The 21,551-nt window shown below is 50.8% G+C and overlaps 2 protein-coding genes across 3 annotated transcripts in view; both read left to right on the top strand.

The window, feature by feature from the left end:
• The window catches only part of LOC125437759 (diacylglycerol kinase beta-like), a 92,274-nt gene extending 75,936 nt beyond the window's left edge, over positions 1-16,338 (top strand). Inside the window, exons 13-20 of one of the 2 annotated variants that reach the window (XM_048505705.1) lie at positions 977-1,065; positions 2,464-2,580; positions 5,331-5,429; positions 6,129-6,242; positions 8,635-8,708; positions 9,655-9,729; positions 15,281-15,370; positions 16,325-16,338. In XM_048505705.1, the coding sequence (XP_048361662.1) occupies positions 977-1,065; positions 2,464-2,580; positions 5,331-5,429; positions 6,129-6,242; positions 8,635-8,708; positions 9,655-9,729; positions 15,281-15,284 (572 nt within the window). In that variant the 3' untranslated portion in view covers positions 15,285-15,370; positions 16,325-16,338. Of the gene's footprint in view, positions 1-976; positions 1,066-2,463; positions 2,581-5,330; positions 5,430-6,128; positions 6,243-8,634; positions 8,709-9,654; positions 9,730-15,280; positions 15,371-16,324 lie in introns of those variants that run through there. The other variant, XM_048505706.1, reaches the window with a different exon arrangement.
• Positions 16,339-16,383: 45 nt separating this feature from the next.
• LOC125438467 (diacylglycerol kinase gamma-like) overlaps positions 16,384-21,551 on the top strand; it is a 48,415-nt gene continuing 43,247 nt past the window's right edge. Inside the window, exon 1 of the mRNA XM_048506906.1 lies at positions 16,384-16,485. Within this exon, the coding sequence (XP_048362863.1) occupies positions 16,384-16,485 (102 nt within the window). The remainder of the gene's footprint in view (positions 16,486-21,551) is intronic.

The raw sequence follows: 21,551 nt of genomic DNA, 5'->3' as shown, positions 1-21,551 counted from the left end.
GGATTTTGCTATTCCGCACAGCTTCAAAGAGAACTGAAAGCAGTTTGAAAGTGCTTTATTCTGCATGTGCGGAATGAGCCTGTCTTACAGTTGATGTTCTGCATGATTACCTTTGTTAAATGGGGTGTGAGGCATCTCCCTCCAATTCTGTAGGTTGGCCTTCAGTGATCTTGCTATGTAGCGCGGGCAGGTCTTCCCAGGCCTCAGCACAGGGACAGGAAGGGGGTAGATCCACTTCGTTCAATGTACAGGTCAGCAGCTCTCTCTCTCTCTAGGAACTTCTCCCTCCTGTCCTCCCTATAGGCTAAGTTGCTGGTCCTCAGTTGCCTTCTGTCTTTCCCCTGGCTCTTCCAAGCCCAGGTCTCTGGGTCTGGACCACTACTGGGCTTACTTGCCAATAGGGCAAACCAAATAGGTTGAGAACTCAAAAAGCAGGAAAAAGTACCGGTAGTATGATGCAATAGACAAATGAACTAATTCATTTATGTGCATGGAATATATCACCAGTTTTTAAATATAGGAATAAAACAAAACACAATGCCAAATGCATTTTAGCACACTTGGCATATTCTTTATTTTATTTGGCACTGTGTGTTATCTTATTGTATACTCACATTTATTTCCTATTCTTGATTTGTTGATATATTAAAACATTGGTGTTCTGTTTTGTGCCCATAATTGAATTAGTTCATTTGTATACTGCATCATGCTTTCCCTCCCCCCCTCCCCCCGTTTTTTTGTGTTGGCAACATTTTCAGTTTATTTTCAGTTATGATCTCATTGGCAGGACCTTACCCGTATAATTGGCCTAAGGATTAAAATAATCAATTACTGCCTTGGGAAATATGTTTTTTATTATAGGTTTTACAACCAGTCTTGCCAAATGGCTGTGGATTTTGTTATGGGTTCGAGATGAACCCATTTTCAATGTACTATGATGAAGCTATTTTCCCCTCTCTCTTCCTTTTCTCTGCAGTCTGTAAATACACAGTCCATGAAAGATGTGTATCCAAAGAGATTGCCCCCTGCATCAGCACCTATGTGAAATCCAAGAGAAATGCCAGTGTAAGTGAGGCACGTATGAACTAATGTTTGTGTTTACATGTTGATCATCCCTCATCTGTTCTAAGCCATCTGTAATGTGGAACATGCAGTTCACACAGCCAGAGTAGAACTTACAATAGTACCAGAGAGAGGTGCCTCCATTTTGCACATAACCATTTTATCAGCTTGTTACACTTCTGCTTTCGGCTACACAAGTGCCAGCATAAGGACGGATGCTGTCTGTTGAACTCACCTAAAGTCCCTTCTTCCGCTTTCAAAGGAGATTCTGCAAGTTGGTGTTAACAGCACCATTTCTTCAGCAAAAAAAAAAAAATCATTGAGCCAGTTTCTGTCATAACATTCTTGGAGTTATCAGGTTCTTTTGTTCCGGGCTCCTCAAACTCAGCGTGAAAGTATTTGTTATTCCCACCACAGCTATCAGTAGCATGATTAAGTACCTTAGATGAGTAGATGCTGCAGTCACAAATCTAGGGAGATGATCAACGATGTATCAAAATCAATTGGCCAGAGTAGCCACCAATACCAGGAGGTGGACTGAAACAGCTAACAGGGGTCAGCAACCCACAGCTCCAGAGCCGCATGCGGCTCTTTCGTCTTCATACTGTGGCTCCGCAGCAGCAACGCCAATGGTGGCAAGTTGCACTTGGGATGCGGTGAGCGCGCCTCCTTCCCTGGCCCCTTCTTCCTCCCTCCCTCCCTCCCTCCAGCGTCCTTTCCCCTCCTTCCCTCCTCTGGCGCCTGGGAAGGAGAGGAAAGGATGCTGGAGGAAGGGAGGGAGGGAGGAGGCGCACTCACTGCATCCCAAGTGCAATTTGCCATCATTGATGTTGCTGCCGCTGTCTATCCTGTCCGCTTGGCTGAAGGCAGGGCTTGGGGAGGCCAGGGGTGGGGGCGTGGCTTAATGGCTCTTTGGGTGCTAAAGGTTGCTGACCCCTGAGCTAACAGATCAAAACAAATAGGAATAGAATCTGGAGACAGGAGTGGGAGTTAGAGAGAGACAGTAGAGCAGCAGTTGTTTAAGTCTGTGTCCCCAAATGTTGCTAATGATTTTAAGGATGTGCCACATGTGAGTAATTTATTATATTGTCATGGCTGTATCTATATATTGAACCTCTACACCATTTGCCTTACAGCAACGCAAATTTTGTTAGAGGGTTCAAATCATAGTGGAGAAATGAAATTTGTTCATCAGTAATGACTAGGTAAAGCTTGTCCCTTGCATCAGTGGGCACATTCCAAACCTGCCCAGTCTTCTATTTCTCCCACACTTCCAGGAATTTCCTGAGAGACTGGAATGAATGCAGTTACACTGAATGATGCTTTCTTTGCCCCATTCAACTTTCAGGGTACCATTTAGTTCATGGATTTCTTTCTATCTTGGTTATCCTGCCTTTCCAGGTGATGCAGCACACATGGATTGAGGGGAACTCCCCAGCCAAGTGTGATCGGTGTCATAAAAGCATCAAGTGTTATCAGGGCATTACTGGACTACATTGTGTATGGTGTCAAATAACAGTGAGTATGAAAGAGAGAGTTGGTGTGACTTTTCTCAAGGATGTAAGAAGGCTAAATTATCCAAGGCAACTTGCCTCTTAGGTCAGCAGGCTGAGATTCACCTGTGTTGGTAATGATCACAGCATATTATGAACAAATGAGAAATAAAGCTGTCCTTCCATTTCTGGAGGGGAAAAAAACTGGCATGAAAATAGCCATCACGCAGAGTGCTGTTGAGAGGGCATAGAACCTGAGTATGCTTTCCTAACTGTATGGATAAGGGTCGAGCTCAGGAATGAATAGAGACAGCACAGCACTCTGCCAGTGCTTTTTATGCATCAGTCCCTACACAGTCTGGCAACCGCTGCACAACATTCCTGATGGCATTTACCAAGAACCATAACAAGTAAGAAGAAGGGTGATGTGGAGACTCCAATATATCAATGGTGGGGGGCTGAGATATTCTGGCTTCCTCAGAATGATGGGGTCAACGGATGTGATGCATCACTCCCATGGCAATCACAGTAATTGCCCTTCCATGATCCCCAATTATGGTACACAGAAAGCCTTGTTTCTTATTTCCTGGAGATGGTTCCCTTTCTTTCAACTCGAAATGAAGAATTAGAGTAGGCTGTAATACCCTACTCTAATGTGTTTGTTTGGATGTGTCAATTGGCTTTGCAGAGTAAAATGTCAAGCACAGGAAGAGAGGGTTTGTCAGGCCTGCAGTCAGATAAGTCATCACATAATTCACTTGAGGAATTAATTACTACATGCTAGAGTGATGGCTGCTAGCCTGCCCTGGAAAGGGATTTAGACATATTCGCGGAGAATAGTTCTGTCATAGCCATTCCCTGTGATGACTAGATTGAATCTCCCTGTTCACAATAACTCTGAACCCCAGTTTCAGGGGCGGGGGAGTAACATGGGGAGATTTGATCCCATGCCCAGTTCATGGATCTTCCAGGGGCATCTGATTGGATAGCAAAATGCTGAACTGGATAGATCATTGGCTTGATCTAGCAGGGCTCTTCTTAAGTTCTTCAGCAGCAGATAGAATATAGATGTCAGGCATGGAATGTTCTTGGGTTTTTTCAGACTTTTTTGGGGCTTGGAATTATTTGTTTATAAGCAGGGGACCTGCAAAGGGTATTTCTCATTTTGTTCTGGGTGGAATCAATGTGATATGAAGTTGAAGGAACTGATGATGATTCTGTTATCAACAGATCACTAATTGCTGGGTTTTAGGCTTCCGTGGGTAGCAAGACTTTGCAGATGATTTATTAAAATTATCTGCCTCTGGAGTCAGATGGATCCAAGCAATTTTCTGACAGTTCTGGGGGATTTTAACAGGGTTGGTGCCTTTGTCAATGCCTTGGTTGACCTCTGGAATGAGGAAATGATCTCCATGGCTGACAGAATTGCTACCAGCCAGGTGCTTTCAGTCAGGTGCTAGAGCCCAGATGGTCTGTTGGTTTACTTGGGGGTTGCAGGTGATGAAGGATATTGCTAAAGCTACAGTGAAAAGAGACTTGGGACAAATCCAATAACCAGAGCTCCAGGTGATCAGATATCTGTTGGGACTGGCTTGCAGGATGAAATGGAGAGTTTGGTGGCTCACTGTGACCAATTTACTCAAAACTTGGCAAATAAAGTCTCTTACAGCAGTGGCATAGTGGTTAAGAGCAGGTGCATTCTAATCTGGAGGAACCAGGTTTGATTCCCCGCTCTGCTGCTTGAGCTGTGGAGGCCTATCTGAGGAATTCAGATTAGCCTGTGCACTCCTACACACGCTGGGTGACCTTGGGCTAGTCACAGCTCTACGGAGCTCTCCCACCTCACAGGGTGTTTGTTGTGAGGGGGAAGGGCAAGGAGATTGTAAGCCCCTTTGAGTCTCCTACAGGAGAGAAAGGGGGGATATAAATCCAAACTCTTCTTCTTCTTCTACATCAGTATCAACTTAGACTTTACATTAGCAGTCTAAGTTCCCTGTCTCCAAATGTGATTCAAATTAAACCCCCAAATGCTGGAGTTGCCAACTGATAGTTTGGGAATTCCTGGACATTTAGGGATGGAACCTGGAGAACACAGCATTTAAGAAGGGGAGGGGCTTCACTGGACCATAACTCCATAGTGTGCACCCTCCAAAGAAGCCATATGCTCCAACTTCTTGCAACCTTGTAGGGTTTTCAAGGCAAGAGATGTTCAGAAGTGATTTGCTATTGCCTGCCTCTTCATGGTGACCATGGATTTCCTTGGTGGTCTGGTCTCCCATTAAAATACTAATCAAGACCAACCCTGCCTAGATTCCAAGATCTGACAAGATCAAGCTATCCTGGGCTGTCGAGGTCAGGGCTTCATGAGCATACACTGAAGTAGAACTCAGTGTTTGTTGCAAAAGTGCATGAACAGGAAGTCCAGTGCCTTCCTATAACTGGGTTCAGTTCCCCATAAAGTTGCCATCTTCCAGGTGGGGCCTGGATGTCTCTTGGAAGTTTGACATGTTTCTGGGCCAACTTAGAAGGAGGGATGTCTCAGCGATAGAACATCTGCTTAACATAGAGAAGGTTTTAGGTTCAATCTCAGTTAAAGGATCAGGTGGTAGGTGGTATGAAAGACCTTTCCCTGAGACTCTAGAGAGTCTGATTTGCATATACTGACCAATGGTCTGGTTCTATGTGAGTCAACTTCATGTGTTCACGTCCCCAATCTGCCCCTAACAAATAATAGTCATCATTCATGCTCAAACCCTGCTGTTTTTCTTATTGCAGCTTCACAACAAATGTGCCTCTCATATGAAGCCAGAATGTGATGGCGGGCAGCTCAAGGAACACATCTTATTGCCTTCTCATATCTGTCCTGTGGTTCTGGTAAGTGAGTCTGGGCTGGCAGTCGTAATTTGGGCTTCATTATTGAGATTTTTTGGCTACAGTTAGCAAGATGACCAGTCTCCTAAAACCATGTACCATGAATTTATTCAGACTAACTTGGTTAACTTAAAACCAAGAATAATAACAGCCATTTCAGCTTCATGAAATTTTCTCTGCTGAGATGGCTGTTATCAATCTATTGACCTCATTCATTGTTTAAGATGTCCTGACATAGCCATGTGGTATTTGTGTTGGTTAAATGACTACTTTTTAGTGTAAGTTGATCAGCTTCCATAGATTTTCAGCTGTGGGAACTTTCTTGCTATGGATTCTTTAAAAATCAAACTAGGAAGCAAGACACTGATTGCACATTGAAGTCAACTGTGTGTAAACAAATTCAACCCATTTTCAGGGTTATATTAAGGTCTTCATTACCATCAGTTTCAAGATCACCATAATAGCATGAATTGTTCAAAGGTTATGAAATGTATTATTCATGGTTTATTATATTAACATTCTCACAGCACATGTGGCTTATTGTTTGCTTTTGTTGTTCTTTGAGACTTTAAAATGGTTTTATATATCAGATCAATTAAACATTCCTCCTTTTCCATTTCTTTGAATTTCCCACTCCTTTTATATGTGCTGGCCATCACCCATATTTGGAACTCCTTCTGCATTTTTTTTCCTATTCCAAAGGACAGACAATCCCACCCAAGAAGATCGGATAGTGAATCGCCATGCACCAGCCCAGATGATACAAACCTGACCTTCAAATACAACACTATGACAGTGGATGGACATGGGCTGCAGGTCAGATATGTTGAGATCATCTTTCATTTTCATTTGTGTGTGATTGTGTATGCATGTGATAGAAGACACTTTTTACATCACTTGTAAATTGTATAGAAAGGCATATCAGATGAAAGGTGGCAATTGGTGTGGATCTCTTATAGGAATTTGAAGCCATGGGGGGAAAAATGGGGGAAATGGAATTTTGGGGAACCTTAGTTTAGTCAGTGGTTCTCAACCTAGGGATTGGGACCCCTTTGGGGGTCAAACGACCCTTTCACAGGGGTCGCCTACGACTCTCTGTATCAGTGTTCTCCATCTGTAAAATGGATAAATGTTAGGGTTGGGGGTCACCACAACATGAGGAACTGTATTAAAGGGTCGCAGCATTAGGAAGGTTGAGAACCACTCGTTTAGTAGAAGCAAAATTACAAATATATCCATACTTGAAAGAAAACTGCAAACTGATGTACTCTGTCCTTTCTTAGCACATGTATCTTATTTTTGGTATCTGGTTACAGAGAGCTAAGTTCTTGCTGAAATGAGACCTCTGAGGCTTTGGTGCAGTTTCTACCTTGCCTCCTTATGATCTTTTTCGCACTCCCTGTAAAATAGGGGAATAAACTCCTTTTTACCCAGACTGTGGATCACAGTGGTGAAAGGTCAACCATGTCAGGTCAAAAGGACAACAGAAGACTGGAAATTTGGGGGAAGTAATGAAAGCCCTGCATGTTCCCCTCATGAAGATTAAGTATCCTTCTGGGTGCAGAAATGTATCTTGGATTTAAGAGCTGTATATGTCAACAGCATGCCCACTATGTGTTTAAAAGTATTTCACTCATTTAAGGCTCCCAGACTCCAGGTGAACATGAAGATCTCCAGACTACAGAGACCCAGACGCGTACCTGCCACAGGGACATGTGGGGTCACATATCCCTTGGTACCACTTATTCAATCACATGAGGGCACAAAATCACCCCCACAACCCATCGGTGGAGAGGCACCCCAGCCCGGTGCTCTCCCCCTCCACTGGCCGTAGCAACTCCCTCCAGGCTCTCCTGGCTCACCGCAACCTTCCCAGAGGCTGAGCCAGAGCCTCCGTCACAGCACCATTAAGGAGTGGCAGCAGCGGCAGCAGGATCAGCTGCACTCTGACCCTCTCTCAGGTCTGCTGGCCAGAGACCCCGTACCCGGACACCAGAGCAAAACCTCCTAGCCAGGCATGGATTACTTTCTCTTGACTGGTTTGGTAAGAGGCAGCCTCAGATCAGCAGCCAAAGCTCTCTCCACTCCCTCCTTGGAATTTCCATCCGGTTATTTCTCCATCCCGCCCCCCCCCCCCACACACACACACAAAAAAAAGGCCTGATCTGTGGGTTAAAAGGAGGAAGTCCTGTTTCCTGGGTAAGCATGAAAAGACTTTGATTCTTTCCCTGCTCTGTGCAAAGGCAGAACTGTGATACGTGAGTGCAGGGGCAGAGTCATCCAGGATGGAGGGGTGCAATTCACTGCCCTTTGCCAGGAAGGGGGGGGGCACAATCCCACTGCTTGCCCCAGGCACTATTTACTGTAGATACGACCCTGCAGAGACCAGTTCTGCTGGACAAAATGGCTGCTTTTGGGAGTGGACTCTATGGCATTATACTATGCTGATGTTCCTCTTCTACCCAAGCCCTGCCCACTCCAGAATTCGCCTCCAAAATCTTGAGGTATTTCCCAATCCAGAGCTGGTAACCCTACTACTTATTCAAAAGAGAAAATATTTCCTGAAAGGTTTTTTTTAGTTCTTCCCCAAATTTCTGATTTTTTTCCTTGAAAGGGTTGAAATGAAATGACCTCAGGGAGAAAAAATACTTTCCCCCTGAATTGGTCAATTTTTTTCCCTGTGTCTTCACATCTCTAATCTCTTAGGTTCCCCAGGAAGACCATCATGGGATATCATCTGGGCTGCAGCAGAATTGTGTTAAATTGTGCATCATAAGTAATCAATATTTGCATTTCCTAAACTCCTCTCCTTTTCTTAAAAATGTGGTTATGTCAAAATACCCATGGCTGCCCAATTTTACTGAACTAATGTAATGGTTGTCTTCTTGTACTCTTCCTATTGTATTCCTGGGTTATAAACTGATTAAGACTCAATGTTATATATTGGTCACCACTTCCAGTAGTCTGTGGTCTCTTCACTGCAGGACAAGGCATAGAAAGCAGGTGGACACAGATAGTGCACCAAATGGATGTGTATGCAGAATTCCCCCATGGCACTCTCTCCTACTGACCTGGCACACTGCCAATTGCTTATCTTGTTTCCTCTGCTGCAATGCCACGTGACTCATTCTCCCCCATTCTGTGTGAATAACGTTTTGTATGCAATGCAAGAAGGCTTCATGTTTGGTTTGGTTTTTTTGCTTTTCAGATTACCCCTAAGCCTGGAACTCATCCACTTCTGGTGTTTGTGAACCCCAAGAGTGGAGGGAGACAAGGAGAAAGGTATGTTGCCTCTTCATATGGAGAAATTGCACCTTCCTAAGAAATCTTGATTTGGTGTACTAAATAAATAAATCATTATTGCTGCATGTGGTAAAGGGAGCCATTCTAAGCAGATCTATTCAAATGTATGTCCCATTGTTGAATGGGTCTTACTCCCAGACAAATGTCCATAGGATTAAAGCCCCAGGTATCTTCAGGGAAGATATCACAGCATCCCTGCACTTCAAACATAATATTACTCAGCTTGGAAAATGTGATTCTTACCATGTTGCAAATGTTGTTTTTAATACGGATATGAGATTGTCACAGGCATAGACTTTATAGGTATGGTCCCCCACTTATAACCTATATTTAAAGCAAGAATAAACCCTCAAAGTATTTGCCCCAAGAAACTAAAGAGAGCCATCCCTGGTTAGTATTTAGATGGGATACCACCAAGGAAGTCCAGGGTTGCTATGTAAAGGCAGGCAATGATAAACCACCTCTGAATGTCTCTTGCCTTGAAGCCCCTACAGGGTTTCACATGAGGGTCTCACACTTGACAGCACTTTCCCCCTTCAAAGACTTCACATGTGAAGTAACAATATCTAACTATTAACCTAACAACAGAAAGCTTTTCATTATCATTGAACAAGAATGTTGACCATTTTTCAGCCTCCGTCTCCCAGGACCTTTGATAGGATGGGTCTCTCTATAGCTCTTCACTAAAAGCAATTGGGTGACTTACGGTAGTAGAATTCAGTGCTCAGCTCTCGTCTGGGAGTTGAATGCTGGCGAGCAAATAGGTGGTTTAATACTTGCTATGTTGATGGAGCTGCCAGGAGGAAGTCTGGGTGGGTGGTGAGGTGGAAGAGCAGAAGAATAGCAGCTGGCCTTGAGAAAGGGTGACCATTTGCCTTGGTTCTCATTCTTAGGGGCCATCACTTTTGTTTTTCTTACTCACCAGGGTCCATCGGAAATTCCATTATCTACTCAACCCCAGACAAGTTTACAACCTGGACCGAGGGGGACCCATTCCTGGGTATTGAAATTCAACGTTCATTACATGGGCCACACCTGTCCTGAATCTATTTGACATCCTTCATTCTATTCTCTCTCCTCTGTGCTGTCTTTGCCCCATGCTCCTCCCTGTTCCCATTCTGCTAGCTTCCTTCTTTCTCAGTTTTCCCTTTCTACCTTCCTCTGCACGGTGGTATATTAACATGCCTTAGAGGAACTTTACCTGCTAACAGTTGTTGAACATTATGTATGCAGCAGTTTATGATACTGTGTCTTTCTAAATGCAGTAAACTCTAGGCTCTGGGTCTCTATAGCCCAGGTATGCATGTGTATATTATACTAGAAATACAAATGGTGCAATCCAGCAAAAGTCATTTTCAGCCAAATTGCTTTCAGTGGGATTTAGCTGAAACTAACTTTTACTGGATTGTGTCTAAAGAATGCATTGGTTTCATTTACAAGTCTAAAGAGCAAGCAAGCAGAAGACTATGCTGATCTTTTGCATTTACAAGTAATATCGCCTATATATTACTTTATGGATAGTCCTAATTTAATAAATTAATATCCCACTTTTTCCCAATGGGAATCCAAAGCAGCTTACAACAACATTGTCCTCCTCATAATAACAACCCTGTGAGGTAGTTAGTCTGAGAGAGTATGACTGGCCCAAAGTCACCTAATGCTTTCATCACAGGGTGGGAATTCAAACCTGGTCTCCCAGATCCAAGCTCAGCACTCTACCCACTATGATATTCTGGCTCTCTGCAATGAGCCCTTAATAGTTTCCCTGGTATTCATCACAGTTCATTGTGTATGTAATAATTCTGTTGTAATCTTAATAATCTGCAGGACCTGAGTTAAAGTGTCATTCTTCACTTTCACATTTGTGCGTCATCCTAACATTCTAAAAACAACAATCTCTGGCTGGCATTCTTTCTCATTTGTGATAAGCAGCCAGTTCTAACCTGCTCTCCTTTCTTTTCCTTCCGGTTTTCCTAGATTAAATTTTTTCCGTGATGCTCCAGAGTTTCGGATTCTGGCTTGTGGAGGGGATGGGACTGTTGGCTGGATCCTGGACTGCATAGGTAAACTAAAATGCAGAGATATTCTAGACATTGGATTGGATCTAGATTAAATTTGCAATGTCCATTCATGATCCCTTCCCACTGCAGACCCTCCTTATGGCATTCCTCAGGGGTCCTTATCTACCCAGCCCATGAGCAGCTTTTCATGGAGATCAGAGCTGCAGTGGGAGTAGGGAGGCAAGAAACTTCTATCCCATCACTGAAAAATTGAGCCTGGATCCAGCCCATAAAGCTTTGACCAAACTTTTCTTGTTTGTGTCTGTTTCCGGCAGCTATTAAATATTCAGATTCACAATGTGCCTTCCTCCATCAGACAAGATTTTGTGGGGGGGGCGGGTTGTGGGGGGATTGCTGTCAAATCACAGGTAACCTAGGCAGGGTTTTCAAGGCAAGAGATGTTCAGAGGAGGTTTGCCATTGCCTGCCTCCCTGTCACCGCCATGGTATTCCTTGTCAGTCTCTCAACTAGATATTAGCCAGGGCCGACCCTGCTTAGCTTCTGACATTTGATGATATCAGGCTATCCTGGGCTATCCTGGTCAGGGCAATAGATAGCCCTATTTGTCTGAATTTCTGTTAATCTAAATATTTTGGCTGTCTCTGAGGCCATGTATAAATTAGGTTTCAACAGAATGTTGACTTGGGAGGATATTTCAGTTTCATAGTCAGCACTACAGACCTAGATGAAGCAACCCACCAGAGCTTTTGGTGGTAACAGGCCTGCAAGCAAAAAGCCACTCTACTGAGGTTTTTTGGGGGGTGGGAAATTAAATATTTATTGACAAGCCTTTTCTACTGACTGAGGGGACTCTCACAGCCTCCTGTGATTTTGGAGAACCAGGTTTGTTTTAGACTATAAAAGTTCCCTTCAGTTACCAGGTGTTCTTCAGATTTCACTGCTGCGGATTAAGTTTTGTCCTGTGCAAGTAGAATATGGAGATCACTGAGGCAGGATTAGTGTACACAAATAAGATTTATTTATTTACAGATTGGGTTCAAAGAACAGATCAGCAACACAGGACTCCAGAGAAACCTTGCTGAGGCAGATATATTTAAGCTAGTTGTGGCTTCAGAGTGTGATTTAAATTTTTTTAATGCTTTCAGACACAAACAGGCCTTTATTGACTAGCTACTAGGTTGGAAATTGACACACACAGGATTCCACTGACACCAGCTTGCTCTATCCCAAGAGTCAGATGAAATGCTACAAGGTCTGCTTATTACCAGAGATAGGTCAAACAGTTGGGTACTTCATTCTCTCCCAGAGACAGAGCTAAACCATTCTGTCACTACCAGGCAGAGCTCCCCTTCACTCTGTCTGCCAGACCTGAGCTATCACTGCTCTCTCCCTGAGGCAGAACTCAACAGTTCCTCCTGCTATGCCTCACTCCAACATCCCACCCACCTCACTTCTTAAAAGTGGTTGGATGCTGGAGCTTCACTCCCATAGGCTCAGCTAAGCAGCTGTTTTTTCCTTCAGGACAACCTTGATCTGTCTCTCACACACACGCACGCACGCACACACACACACACACACACACACACACACTCTTTTAGTACATAATCCACATATGTATTGCCACATTCTGTTTTATGATTGGGGGAAAGCATATTCTGAACAAAGAAGATACATTTTGTTCTTAGAAAAATGTGTTGTTCCAGGAAAGCCATTAATAGCCTTAATTAATTCAGTGTCAATTGCGAATGCAGATAATTGTAGGTACTCATGATAGTTTGTTAGGTTTGTGCCTTAGCCTGAAAAAGGACAAAGCTCAACTCATTCCCTCTTTACAAGATCAGATACTCCAAACTGTTCACATGCGCTGTACCATTTTATTAACATGCTGTTGTGTAGTTGTTTGGCTTTTGCAGAAGTTTCACAACATGCTACATTTTCCCTAGGCATGTCTGCAGGTTGACTGGAGTTCTGTGCATAGAGTTCTATGCCTCCCAGGTGCAGGCAGGCCCAATTCAGATCAGGACAATTGTGCCCAGGAAGAGGGAGCATAGATCTGTTTTCCTGACCTGAAACAGGTGTCGTGAGCAACTATTTGACCTCTTTGGGAGCTCTACAAGTACTGATGAACTGTGTGATGTTCTCAAACAGGAGCAAACAGTTGGTCCCCAGGGCTCCCCAGTGGGTTTCCAAGGCTTTATTGTGGGGAGAATGTCTAAGCTCCCTTTGCCTATATGCCATGGTCCCAATTCAGACTTGGCCACTGTTTGCGTGTTCATTTGTTTGTTTTACTTGACTTCTAGCCTGCAGTTCTCCATACAGGCTCAATCCATATAAAACATTAAAACCAGCTGAAATAAATACCATCAACATCTTTACACCATTCAAGTTGACCTGAGGGGACTAGAACATTCTCAAACACTCATAAGCCATACATTCATCTATCATTTAAAAGGAGAGGGGAGGGAAGGGGAGGGAAGGGAAGGGAAGGTGGGACAAAGGAAGAAAAAGAGAAAGGAAAGGGGAAAGCTAGGCCAGCTAGTTGAAACAGTTGCATCCCTCAACCACAAGCCCTGTGAAACTGTAATAAGTCCCACAGGGCCTGGATCACACTTGACAGAGCATTCCATCAGACTAAGGCCAGAGCTGAAAAAGATGGTTGAGGACAGCTGGACAGTTTTCAGGCCAGTAAGATGTTACTCACCAAACAAAAGGCTCTTTGAGGAACATATGGGGAGAGGCAGTCCCACAGATGCAAAGACCCCAGACCATTTTGGGCTTTAAAGATTAATATCAGGACCATGAACCTGATCCATTATTCCAGCTGGAGCCAATGCAGGTGGCAGAGCACTAAGTTCCCATGGTGTTCCCATAAAGACTCATGCAGCTGCATTTTGAACCAGCTGATGTTTCTGGAGTAGTCTCAAGGGCAGCCTTGCGTAAAGCAAGTTACATTAGCCTGACCTGAAGGTAACCATTGCATGGATCACTGTGACCAAGTTGGGCTGGTATAGATAGGGTGCCAACCGCCTTGCTTGATGAAGATGGTAAAATGCTAGCTGAACAACATGTGTGACCTGTGCCTACATAGATAAGGAGACATCCAGGATCACTCCCAAACTCTTGACAGTCAGAATCAGTGTTAATTACATACCATCAAGAGTTGGTATGTTCTCCCTGCCCCCTGCCCCCCCATCCACCCGCCGAGCCTCAGAACCTCTATCTTTGATGGTGTTAGTCTCCGTCAGCTCTACTTCAACTATTTCACCCCAGCCTCCAGACAGCTGGCCAGTATATTCAGGGTAGTGTCTGGCCAGCCATCAACAGATATTACTGGGTGTCATCAGAATACTGGTGGCAACCCAGGTCAAAACTCCAGACCAACTTGACAAGAGGGAGCATATAGATGTTGAACAGCATTGTGGAGAGTATTTCTCCTTGCAGGACTCAACAACAAATGGTATGTTGAAGTCTTCTCCCCTTGTGCTACCCTCTGTTCACAACCCTGAAGAAATGAGATCAGCCACTGCAAGGCTGTCCCACAAATCCCAATGTTTGCAAGGCAGTGAGCCCAAAAATCGTTATCGACTGTGTCAAACGCTGCTGTCAGATCGAAACTAACAGCAGAATTGCTGATACATCTGAAGAAAATTACATAGTTGGATACTACAGATGCAGGAGTGGGAGGAGCTTGTGGAAAAGGGCTTCCTCATTCTCCTTTTTCCCCAGCAATTTCCCCACAAGTCCAGAAACCCTCTGCTGAGGGTCCAAAGGAATCTTGTGAAAAAGCTACCCTGAGACTAGCTACAGGTGAGGAGGGAGAGTTGGGCAAAATCATGTCTTTTCGTGCAAATGGGAGGGCTGCTAGGGGAAAGGACAGGTGGGGACACACCTTGTGATCACACTCCCATAATATCCAGCTCACCCAGACTGGAAGAACATGTTGGAAAAAGAATGATGTTCTTAAGTTTTAGGGGAGGGGGAAATCTTGTGGAAAATAGCTTGGTTGCGTTGCCCTCTTTTGCTTCCGGCATCTCTGCCTGAGATTTAACTCCTGAGAAGAAAACTGAAACTCTGAACCTTCCAATTAGTACCTGAGACTGGCATGGCTTCTGGCATGGGTCTCTTAAGGTTTTCTCTGGGGCCCAGAAATGGTATCCCCCTATGGCTGCCAGTCACAAGGGGTGAGAAATCAAGTAGCTCTTTCAAGCACAGAAATGTGATGAATGGGTGGAATCCTCTAAATCTTTTCTATGTTGGAGTTGCCTTCAGTTGATGTAAAGTCCTTCTAACCTGTTCCTCAACACAAGCTATCTTTCTTAGTGTGTGCTGCATCTTTTCCTTGCCTATTCTGCTCCTTGGTGTTCCCACCCCCCTAACAATTGTCAAGGAATACAATAGCAGTCATTTCTCTCCCCATCCTGGAAATCTCTGAGCTTTCACACTCTTTCAGTTCCCCCTTCGTATGGAAAATGATAAAAAAAATCCTATTCAGTACCTTGTTAGCTTTTATGCCTAATTCTTTTTTTGCAGATAAGATAAACTTACCAAAGCACCCTGCTGTAGCTATTCTGCCGCTCGGGACAGGAAATGACCTTGCTCGCTGTCTCCGTTGGGGAGGAGGTAAGCCACTTGCATTGGCTTAGTACTGGACGGTCATTTGCCATAATCTCACACCCTGTCTTGCCATTGATCCTTCCTGCCATCAATCCTATGTGCTGCTGAAACCTACCAGCTGCCTTTAAAGTCATATGCCATTGTCTATGCATTATTCTACTAGAGTCTGCCCATCTCTGACAGCTCCTGATCTGTCAATACATTGAACCAGGCCTCTACAAAGTGTACACCAAGACAAAAATCTTGCAACGGCTGCTGCTTATCCAACCAACAACAGCCTACTCTGCGCAGTTTCCCATTAGCTGCCATTGGACCCAACTCGCTGGCATGGAGCCAGCTTACCATATTCCCTGATATTGACTTGTGAAACTGGATATGGCTTGGAGCCCACATACCTGAAGGTTCAGCTTCTCCCATATGACCCTACCCATCCACTGTGGTCATCTTTGGAAGCTCTGTTTCAGGTGTCTCTGCCATCTGAGGCTAGATAGGTGGCAGCCTGAGAAAGGCCTTCTTGGTCACACTTCTGTGCTGAAACTTTGGAACTCCCTTCCCAGGGAAATTCATCTGTCTCCCTCTATCATTATCTACCACCATTTAGTAAAGACTTTTTGTTTTGTTTGGTCCAAGCAACTCTCCTCCTTGGTTGTGTTGTTATGTTTCTATGCCTATTGGTTTTTACTGAATTGTTTAAATATTTTATATATAACCCTGTTTTAAATGCTGCTTTCATGTTTTAAATATTTTAATTTTTTAATGCTTTCTACCTTGGGGACCCTATTTGGGTGGAAAAGCAGCATATAAATGTTTTAAATAAATAACTCCCCCCGCCCTCCCTGCCATTGGCTGTGTGGATCACCAGTCCTTCAGTAGCAATACTATTACGTATTATGACTTTGCTGAATCACCCACTGACAGTCCATTCCTTATCCTATTCTATCTCTTTTTGCCCCTCACAAGGTTATGAAGGAGGCAACTTAATAAAAATCCTGAAAGACATCGAGCACAGTACAGAGATAATGCTTGACCGGTGGCAAATTGATGTGATTCCGAGTGACAAAGAGGAGAACGGAGACCCTGTCCCATACAGCATCATCAACAACTATTTTTCCATAGGGGTGGTAAGCAATCTGTACTGATGTGGTTCCTCTGGTCTCCCACTCTATTTCTTCCATATATCACAGTGATATTGGAATGGCTTATTTAGCAAACTTTGTCATTCAATGTTAGGCTGGGGGACAAACCAGTAGTTGGCTTAAAAGTGAAAGGTAACACATTAGAAGCAATGTTGCCTGTGATGTATTCACCACTTTCTTTTGCCTCACTGCTGCCTACAGAGATCTACCAGATATGTATAGTGAAGGCAATGGTGCAGTATGTGTACACAATAAGCAGTACCTTCAACCAGTTCACGCTTGTGCCTTGGGGGCACAGTTTCTTTTTATGAGCCCACAGTAAAATGCTCATCTGAGCAAATATAAGGCTGAAAGCCTGTTTGCAGTTGGGAATGAAGACTGCTTGAAATTTGCAATGGCTCTTAGATCCTTGTGGGAGGTTTTTTTGTGTGTGTGTGCAGACTTAATTTGATTTGAGAAATCTGTCTTCCACACCAGTAATTATTAATTGTAGTGGAGCCTGTTCTCTTTATGAGAAGAGGGGGGGGGAGCAGTTACAAACCTTAGTCTGAATTCTGAGATGATCTTTTCACTTATTTTGTGCTGCCCCTCACTCTTCTGCGCGTACAAGTAAGGATTTTGAGAATGTAGGACATTTCTTTGAGAGAACTAAACTAAGTGTGTTTAAGTCATGCTGGCATAGTTGGCCTCCATAAAGATAATGTGCCTTAATCAGGTGGCCAGCTGACCTTCAGAAGGCTCGCAGGACCTAGTCAGCTGACCTGTATCTACAGTAAGTTCAGGAACAAAACTAGAATACCTTCCTGACGAGGGATTTTGTTTCTGTTTTGTTTTGTTTGGTATGAGAAACATTCTATCATGTGTTTTCCCCAACTGCTGTCTAAAGTGGTACAAAATCCAGTCTACACATACAACTGGTGATAGAATTCTTAAGTGGCATGATGGGCTACACCATGTCAGACTGTTGGTAGAATTATCATATTTTTATGCTCCCCCTCATAAAAAAAAGCCTACCAGGGTAACAAAAGTGTTCTCAGAAGCTAAGCAGGCAAGTATGTGGATGGGTGACCTCCAAGGAATACCGGGATCATGATGTGAAGGCAGGCAATGGCAAACCACCTCTGAATGTCTCTTGTTTTGAAAACCCCATCAAGGATGTCAGATGTGACTTGATGGCAAAAAAGGAGAGAGAGAGAGAAGTCTGTGTGTGTCAAGTTCTGTAAAGTCACAGCTAATTTATGAAGCCCCAGCAAGATGGTAAAATGCTACCAGTAGCTGAACAAGGGGCTTTCAAAGCAAGTAAAAATAGAAGCGGTTTGCCATTGCCTTCCTTCAGAATCTTTGTACGTTTCTGCACAGTCAAAATATCCTGGGGTGAGCAAGAAAAATATCCCAGTTTAGCCATGAATTCCCATGGTTCCTGGCGCTAACACGGGCCTGCCCCAGTGCTGCCCTGTGATATTTCCCTTACCCCGCAATATTAAAAAATCACCAGTTTGATAGTCCTTTTAAAACATCCCGGGGTGACCCTGCTGCCATGTGAACACCATGGGTATATTTTTCCCACCTCACCACTTTCCCACTTGCGGGGGGGGGGGGGCTGTTCCTTCTGCCGGCAAGGGGAGGATCGTGTAGGAAAGGGAAAGCTGCGGGGGAGCAGTTCCCTCTGTCTTTGGAGCCAGCAAGGGGTGGATCATGTAGGAAGGGGAAAGCGAGGGCGGGAAGAGCTTTTCTCTCTGTCTTTTGTCAACGGGAGTAAATACAAAAGACCCGGGCCGTGCAGAACAAACGGGAGTATTACCTCCTGGTCCTGCCTCAGCTCCTGGGAAGAAGCGGGGAGCCGTGCAGAGGCAGGAACCAGGATAAAATAGCCCCAATATGTACAATCCTGGTCTACCTCAGTACAATTGTGCTGTGCGGAAACGGCCTCTCTTGGTATTTTCCCTTCCAAGTACAAATCCTGCTTAGCTTCCAAGATCTGACAAGAGTGGGCTGTACCATGCTGCCTTATCTTCCATAAGAAAACTATCTGCAAGTAAAAAATTGGCACATTAGATATTCATACACTACTAGTGGGCCCTGCCACGCGTTGCTGTGGCTCAGTCTGGTGAGGTGGAAAAGAAAGAAAAGGGGAAGCGAACGGTTCAAACATGTATCATTGCACAATGCTCGCTCCCCTCCCTCTCTCCCGTTCCCTTGCATGGCACCCCGCCCCATCCCTCCCTAACGTCCCTTCCTCTCCCCACCCCCCCCCCCCCCCCCCCGCCCCCCCCCCACCCCCCACCCCCCCCCCCCCCCCCCCCCCCCACCCCCCCCCCCCCCCCCCCCCCCCCCCCCCCCCCCCCCCCCCCCCCCTCCTGTCCCCCCCCCCCCCCCCCCCCCCCCCCCCGGCGGGGGGGGGGGGTCCCCATCCCCCGGCCCCCCCCCCCCCCCCCCCCTCCCCCCCCCCCCCCCCCCCCCCCCCCCCCCCGCCCCCCCCCCCCCCCACCCCCCCCCCCCCCCACCCCCCCCGCCCCCCACCCCCCCCCCCCCCCACCCCCCCCCCCCCCCACCCCCCCCCCCCCCCACCCCCCCCCCCCCCCACCCCCCCCCCCCCCCACCCCCCCCCCCCCCCACCCCCCCCCCCCCCCACCCCCCCCCCCCCCCACCCCCCCCCCCCCCCACCCCCCCCCCCCCCCACCCCCCCCCCCCCCCACCCCCCCCCCCCCCCACCCCCCCCCCCCCCCACCCCCCCCCCCCCCCACCCCCCCCCCCCCCCACCCCCCCCCCCCCCCACCCCCCCCCCCCCCCACCCCCCCCCCCCCCCACCCCCCCCCCCCCCCACCCCCCCCCCCCCCCACCCCCCCCCCCCCCCACCCCCCCCCCCCCCCACCCCCCCCCCCCCCCACCCCCCCCCCCCCCCACCCCCCCCCCCCCCCACCCCCCCCCCCCCCCACCCCCCCCCCCCCCCACCCCCCCCCCCCCCCACCCCCCCCCCCCCCCACCCCCCCCCCCCCCCACCCCCCCCCCCCCCCACCCCCCCCCCCCCCCACCCCCCCCCCCCCCCACCCCCCCCCCCCCCCACCCCCCCCCCCCCCCACCCCCCCCCCCCCCCACCCCCCCCCCCCCCCACCCCCCCCCCCCCCCACCCCCCCCCCCCCCCACCCCCCCCCCCCCCCACCCCCCCCCCCCCCCACCCCCCCCCCCCCCCACCCCCCCCCCCCCCCACCCCCCCCCCCCCCCACCCCCCCCCCCCCCCACCCCCCCCCCCCCCCACCCCCCCCCCCCCCCACCCCCCCCCCCCCCCACCCCCCCCCCCCCCCACCCCCCCCCCCCCCCACCCCCCCCCCCCCCCACCCCCCCCCCCCCCCACCCCCCCCCCCCCCCACCCCCCCCCCCCCCCACCCCCCCCCCCCCCCACCCCCCCCCCCCCCCACCCCCCCCCCCCCCCACCCCCCCCCCCCCCCACCCCCCCCCCCCCCCACCCCCCCCCCCCCCCACCCCCCCCCCCCCCCACCCCCCCCCCCCCCCACCCCCCCCCCCCCCCACCCCCCCCCCCCCCCACCCCCCCCCCCCCCCACCCCCCCCCCCCCCCACCCCCCCCCCCCCCCACCCCCCCCCCCCCCCACCCCCCCCCCCCCCCACCCCCCCCCCCCCCCACCCCCCCCCCCCCCCACCCCCCCCCCCCCCCACCCCCCCCCCCCCCCACCCCCCCCCCCCCCCACCCCCCCCCCCCCCCACCCCCCCCCCCCCCCACCCCCCCCCCCCCCCACCCCCCCCCCCCCCCACCCCCCCCCCCCCCCACCCCCCCCCCCCCCCACCCCCCCCCCCCCCCACCCCCCCCCCCCCCCACCCCCCCCCCCCCCCACCCCCCCCCCCCCCCACCCCCCCCCCCCCCCACCCCCCCCCCCCCCCACCCCCCCCCCCCCCCACCCCCCCCCCCCCCCACCCCCCCCCCCCCCCACCCCCCCCCCCCCCCACCCCCCCCCCCCCCCACCCCCCCCCCCCCCCACCCCCCCCCCCCCCCACCCCCCCCCCCCCCCACCCCCCCCCCCCCCCACCCCCCCCCCCCCCCACCCCCCCCCCCCCCCACCCCCCCCCCCCCCCACCCCCCCCCCCCCCCACCCCCCCCCCCCCCCACCCCCCCCCCCCCCCACCCCCCCCCCCCCCCACCCCCCCCCCCCCCCACCCCCCCCCCCCCCCACCCCCCCCCCCCCCCACCCCCCCCCCCCCCCACCCCCCCCCCCCCCCACCCCCCCCCCCCCCCACCCCCCCCCCCCCCCACCCCCCCCCCCCCCCACCCCCCCCCCCCCCCACCCCCCCCCCCCCCCACCCCCCCCCCCCCCCACCCCCCCCCCCCCCCACCCCCCCCCCCCCCCACCCCCCCCCCCCCCCACCCCCCCCCCCCCCCACCCCCCCCCCCCCCCACCCCCCCCCCCCCCCACCCCCCCCCCCCCCCACCCCCCCCCCCCCCCACCCCCCCCCCCCCCCACCCCCCCCCCCCCCCACCCCCCCCCCCCCCCACCCCCCCCCCCCCCCACCCCCCCCCCCCCCCACCCCCCCCCCCCCCCACCCCCCCCCCCCCCCACCCCCCCCCCCCCCCACCCCCCCCCCCCCCCACCCCCCCCCCCCCCCACCCCCCCCCCCCCCCACCCCCCCCCCCCCCCACCCCCCCCCCCCCCCACCCCCCCCCCCCCCCACCCCCCCCCCCCCCCACCCCCCCCCCCCCCCACCCCCCCCCCCCCCCACCCCCCCCCCCCCCCACCCCCCCCCCCCCCCACCCCCCCCCCCCCCCACCCCCCCCCCCCCCCACCCCCCCCCCCCCCCACCCCCCCCCCCCCCCACCCCCCCCCCCCCCCACCCCCCCCCCCCCCCACCCCCCCCCCCCCCCACCCCCCCCCCCCCCCACCCCCCCCCCCCCCCACCCCCCCCCCCCCCCACCCCCCCCCCCCCCCACCCCCCCCCCCCCCCACCCCCCCCCCCCCCCACCCCCCCCCCCCCCCACCCCCCCCCCCCCCCACCCCCCCCCCCCCCCACCCCCCCCCCCCCCCACCCCCCCCCCCCCCCACCCC

This window comes from Sphaerodactylus townsendi, linkage group LG08, assembly GCF_021028975.2.
Source record: "Sphaerodactylus townsendi isolate TG3544 linkage group LG08, MPM_Stown_v2.3, whole genome shotgun sequence".
Lineage (NCBI taxonomy): Eukaryota > Metazoa > Chordata > Lepidosauria > Squamata > Sphaerodactylidae > Sphaerodactylus > Sphaerodactylus townsendi.
This window is presented reverse-complemented; position numbering and strand designations above follow the sequence as displayed.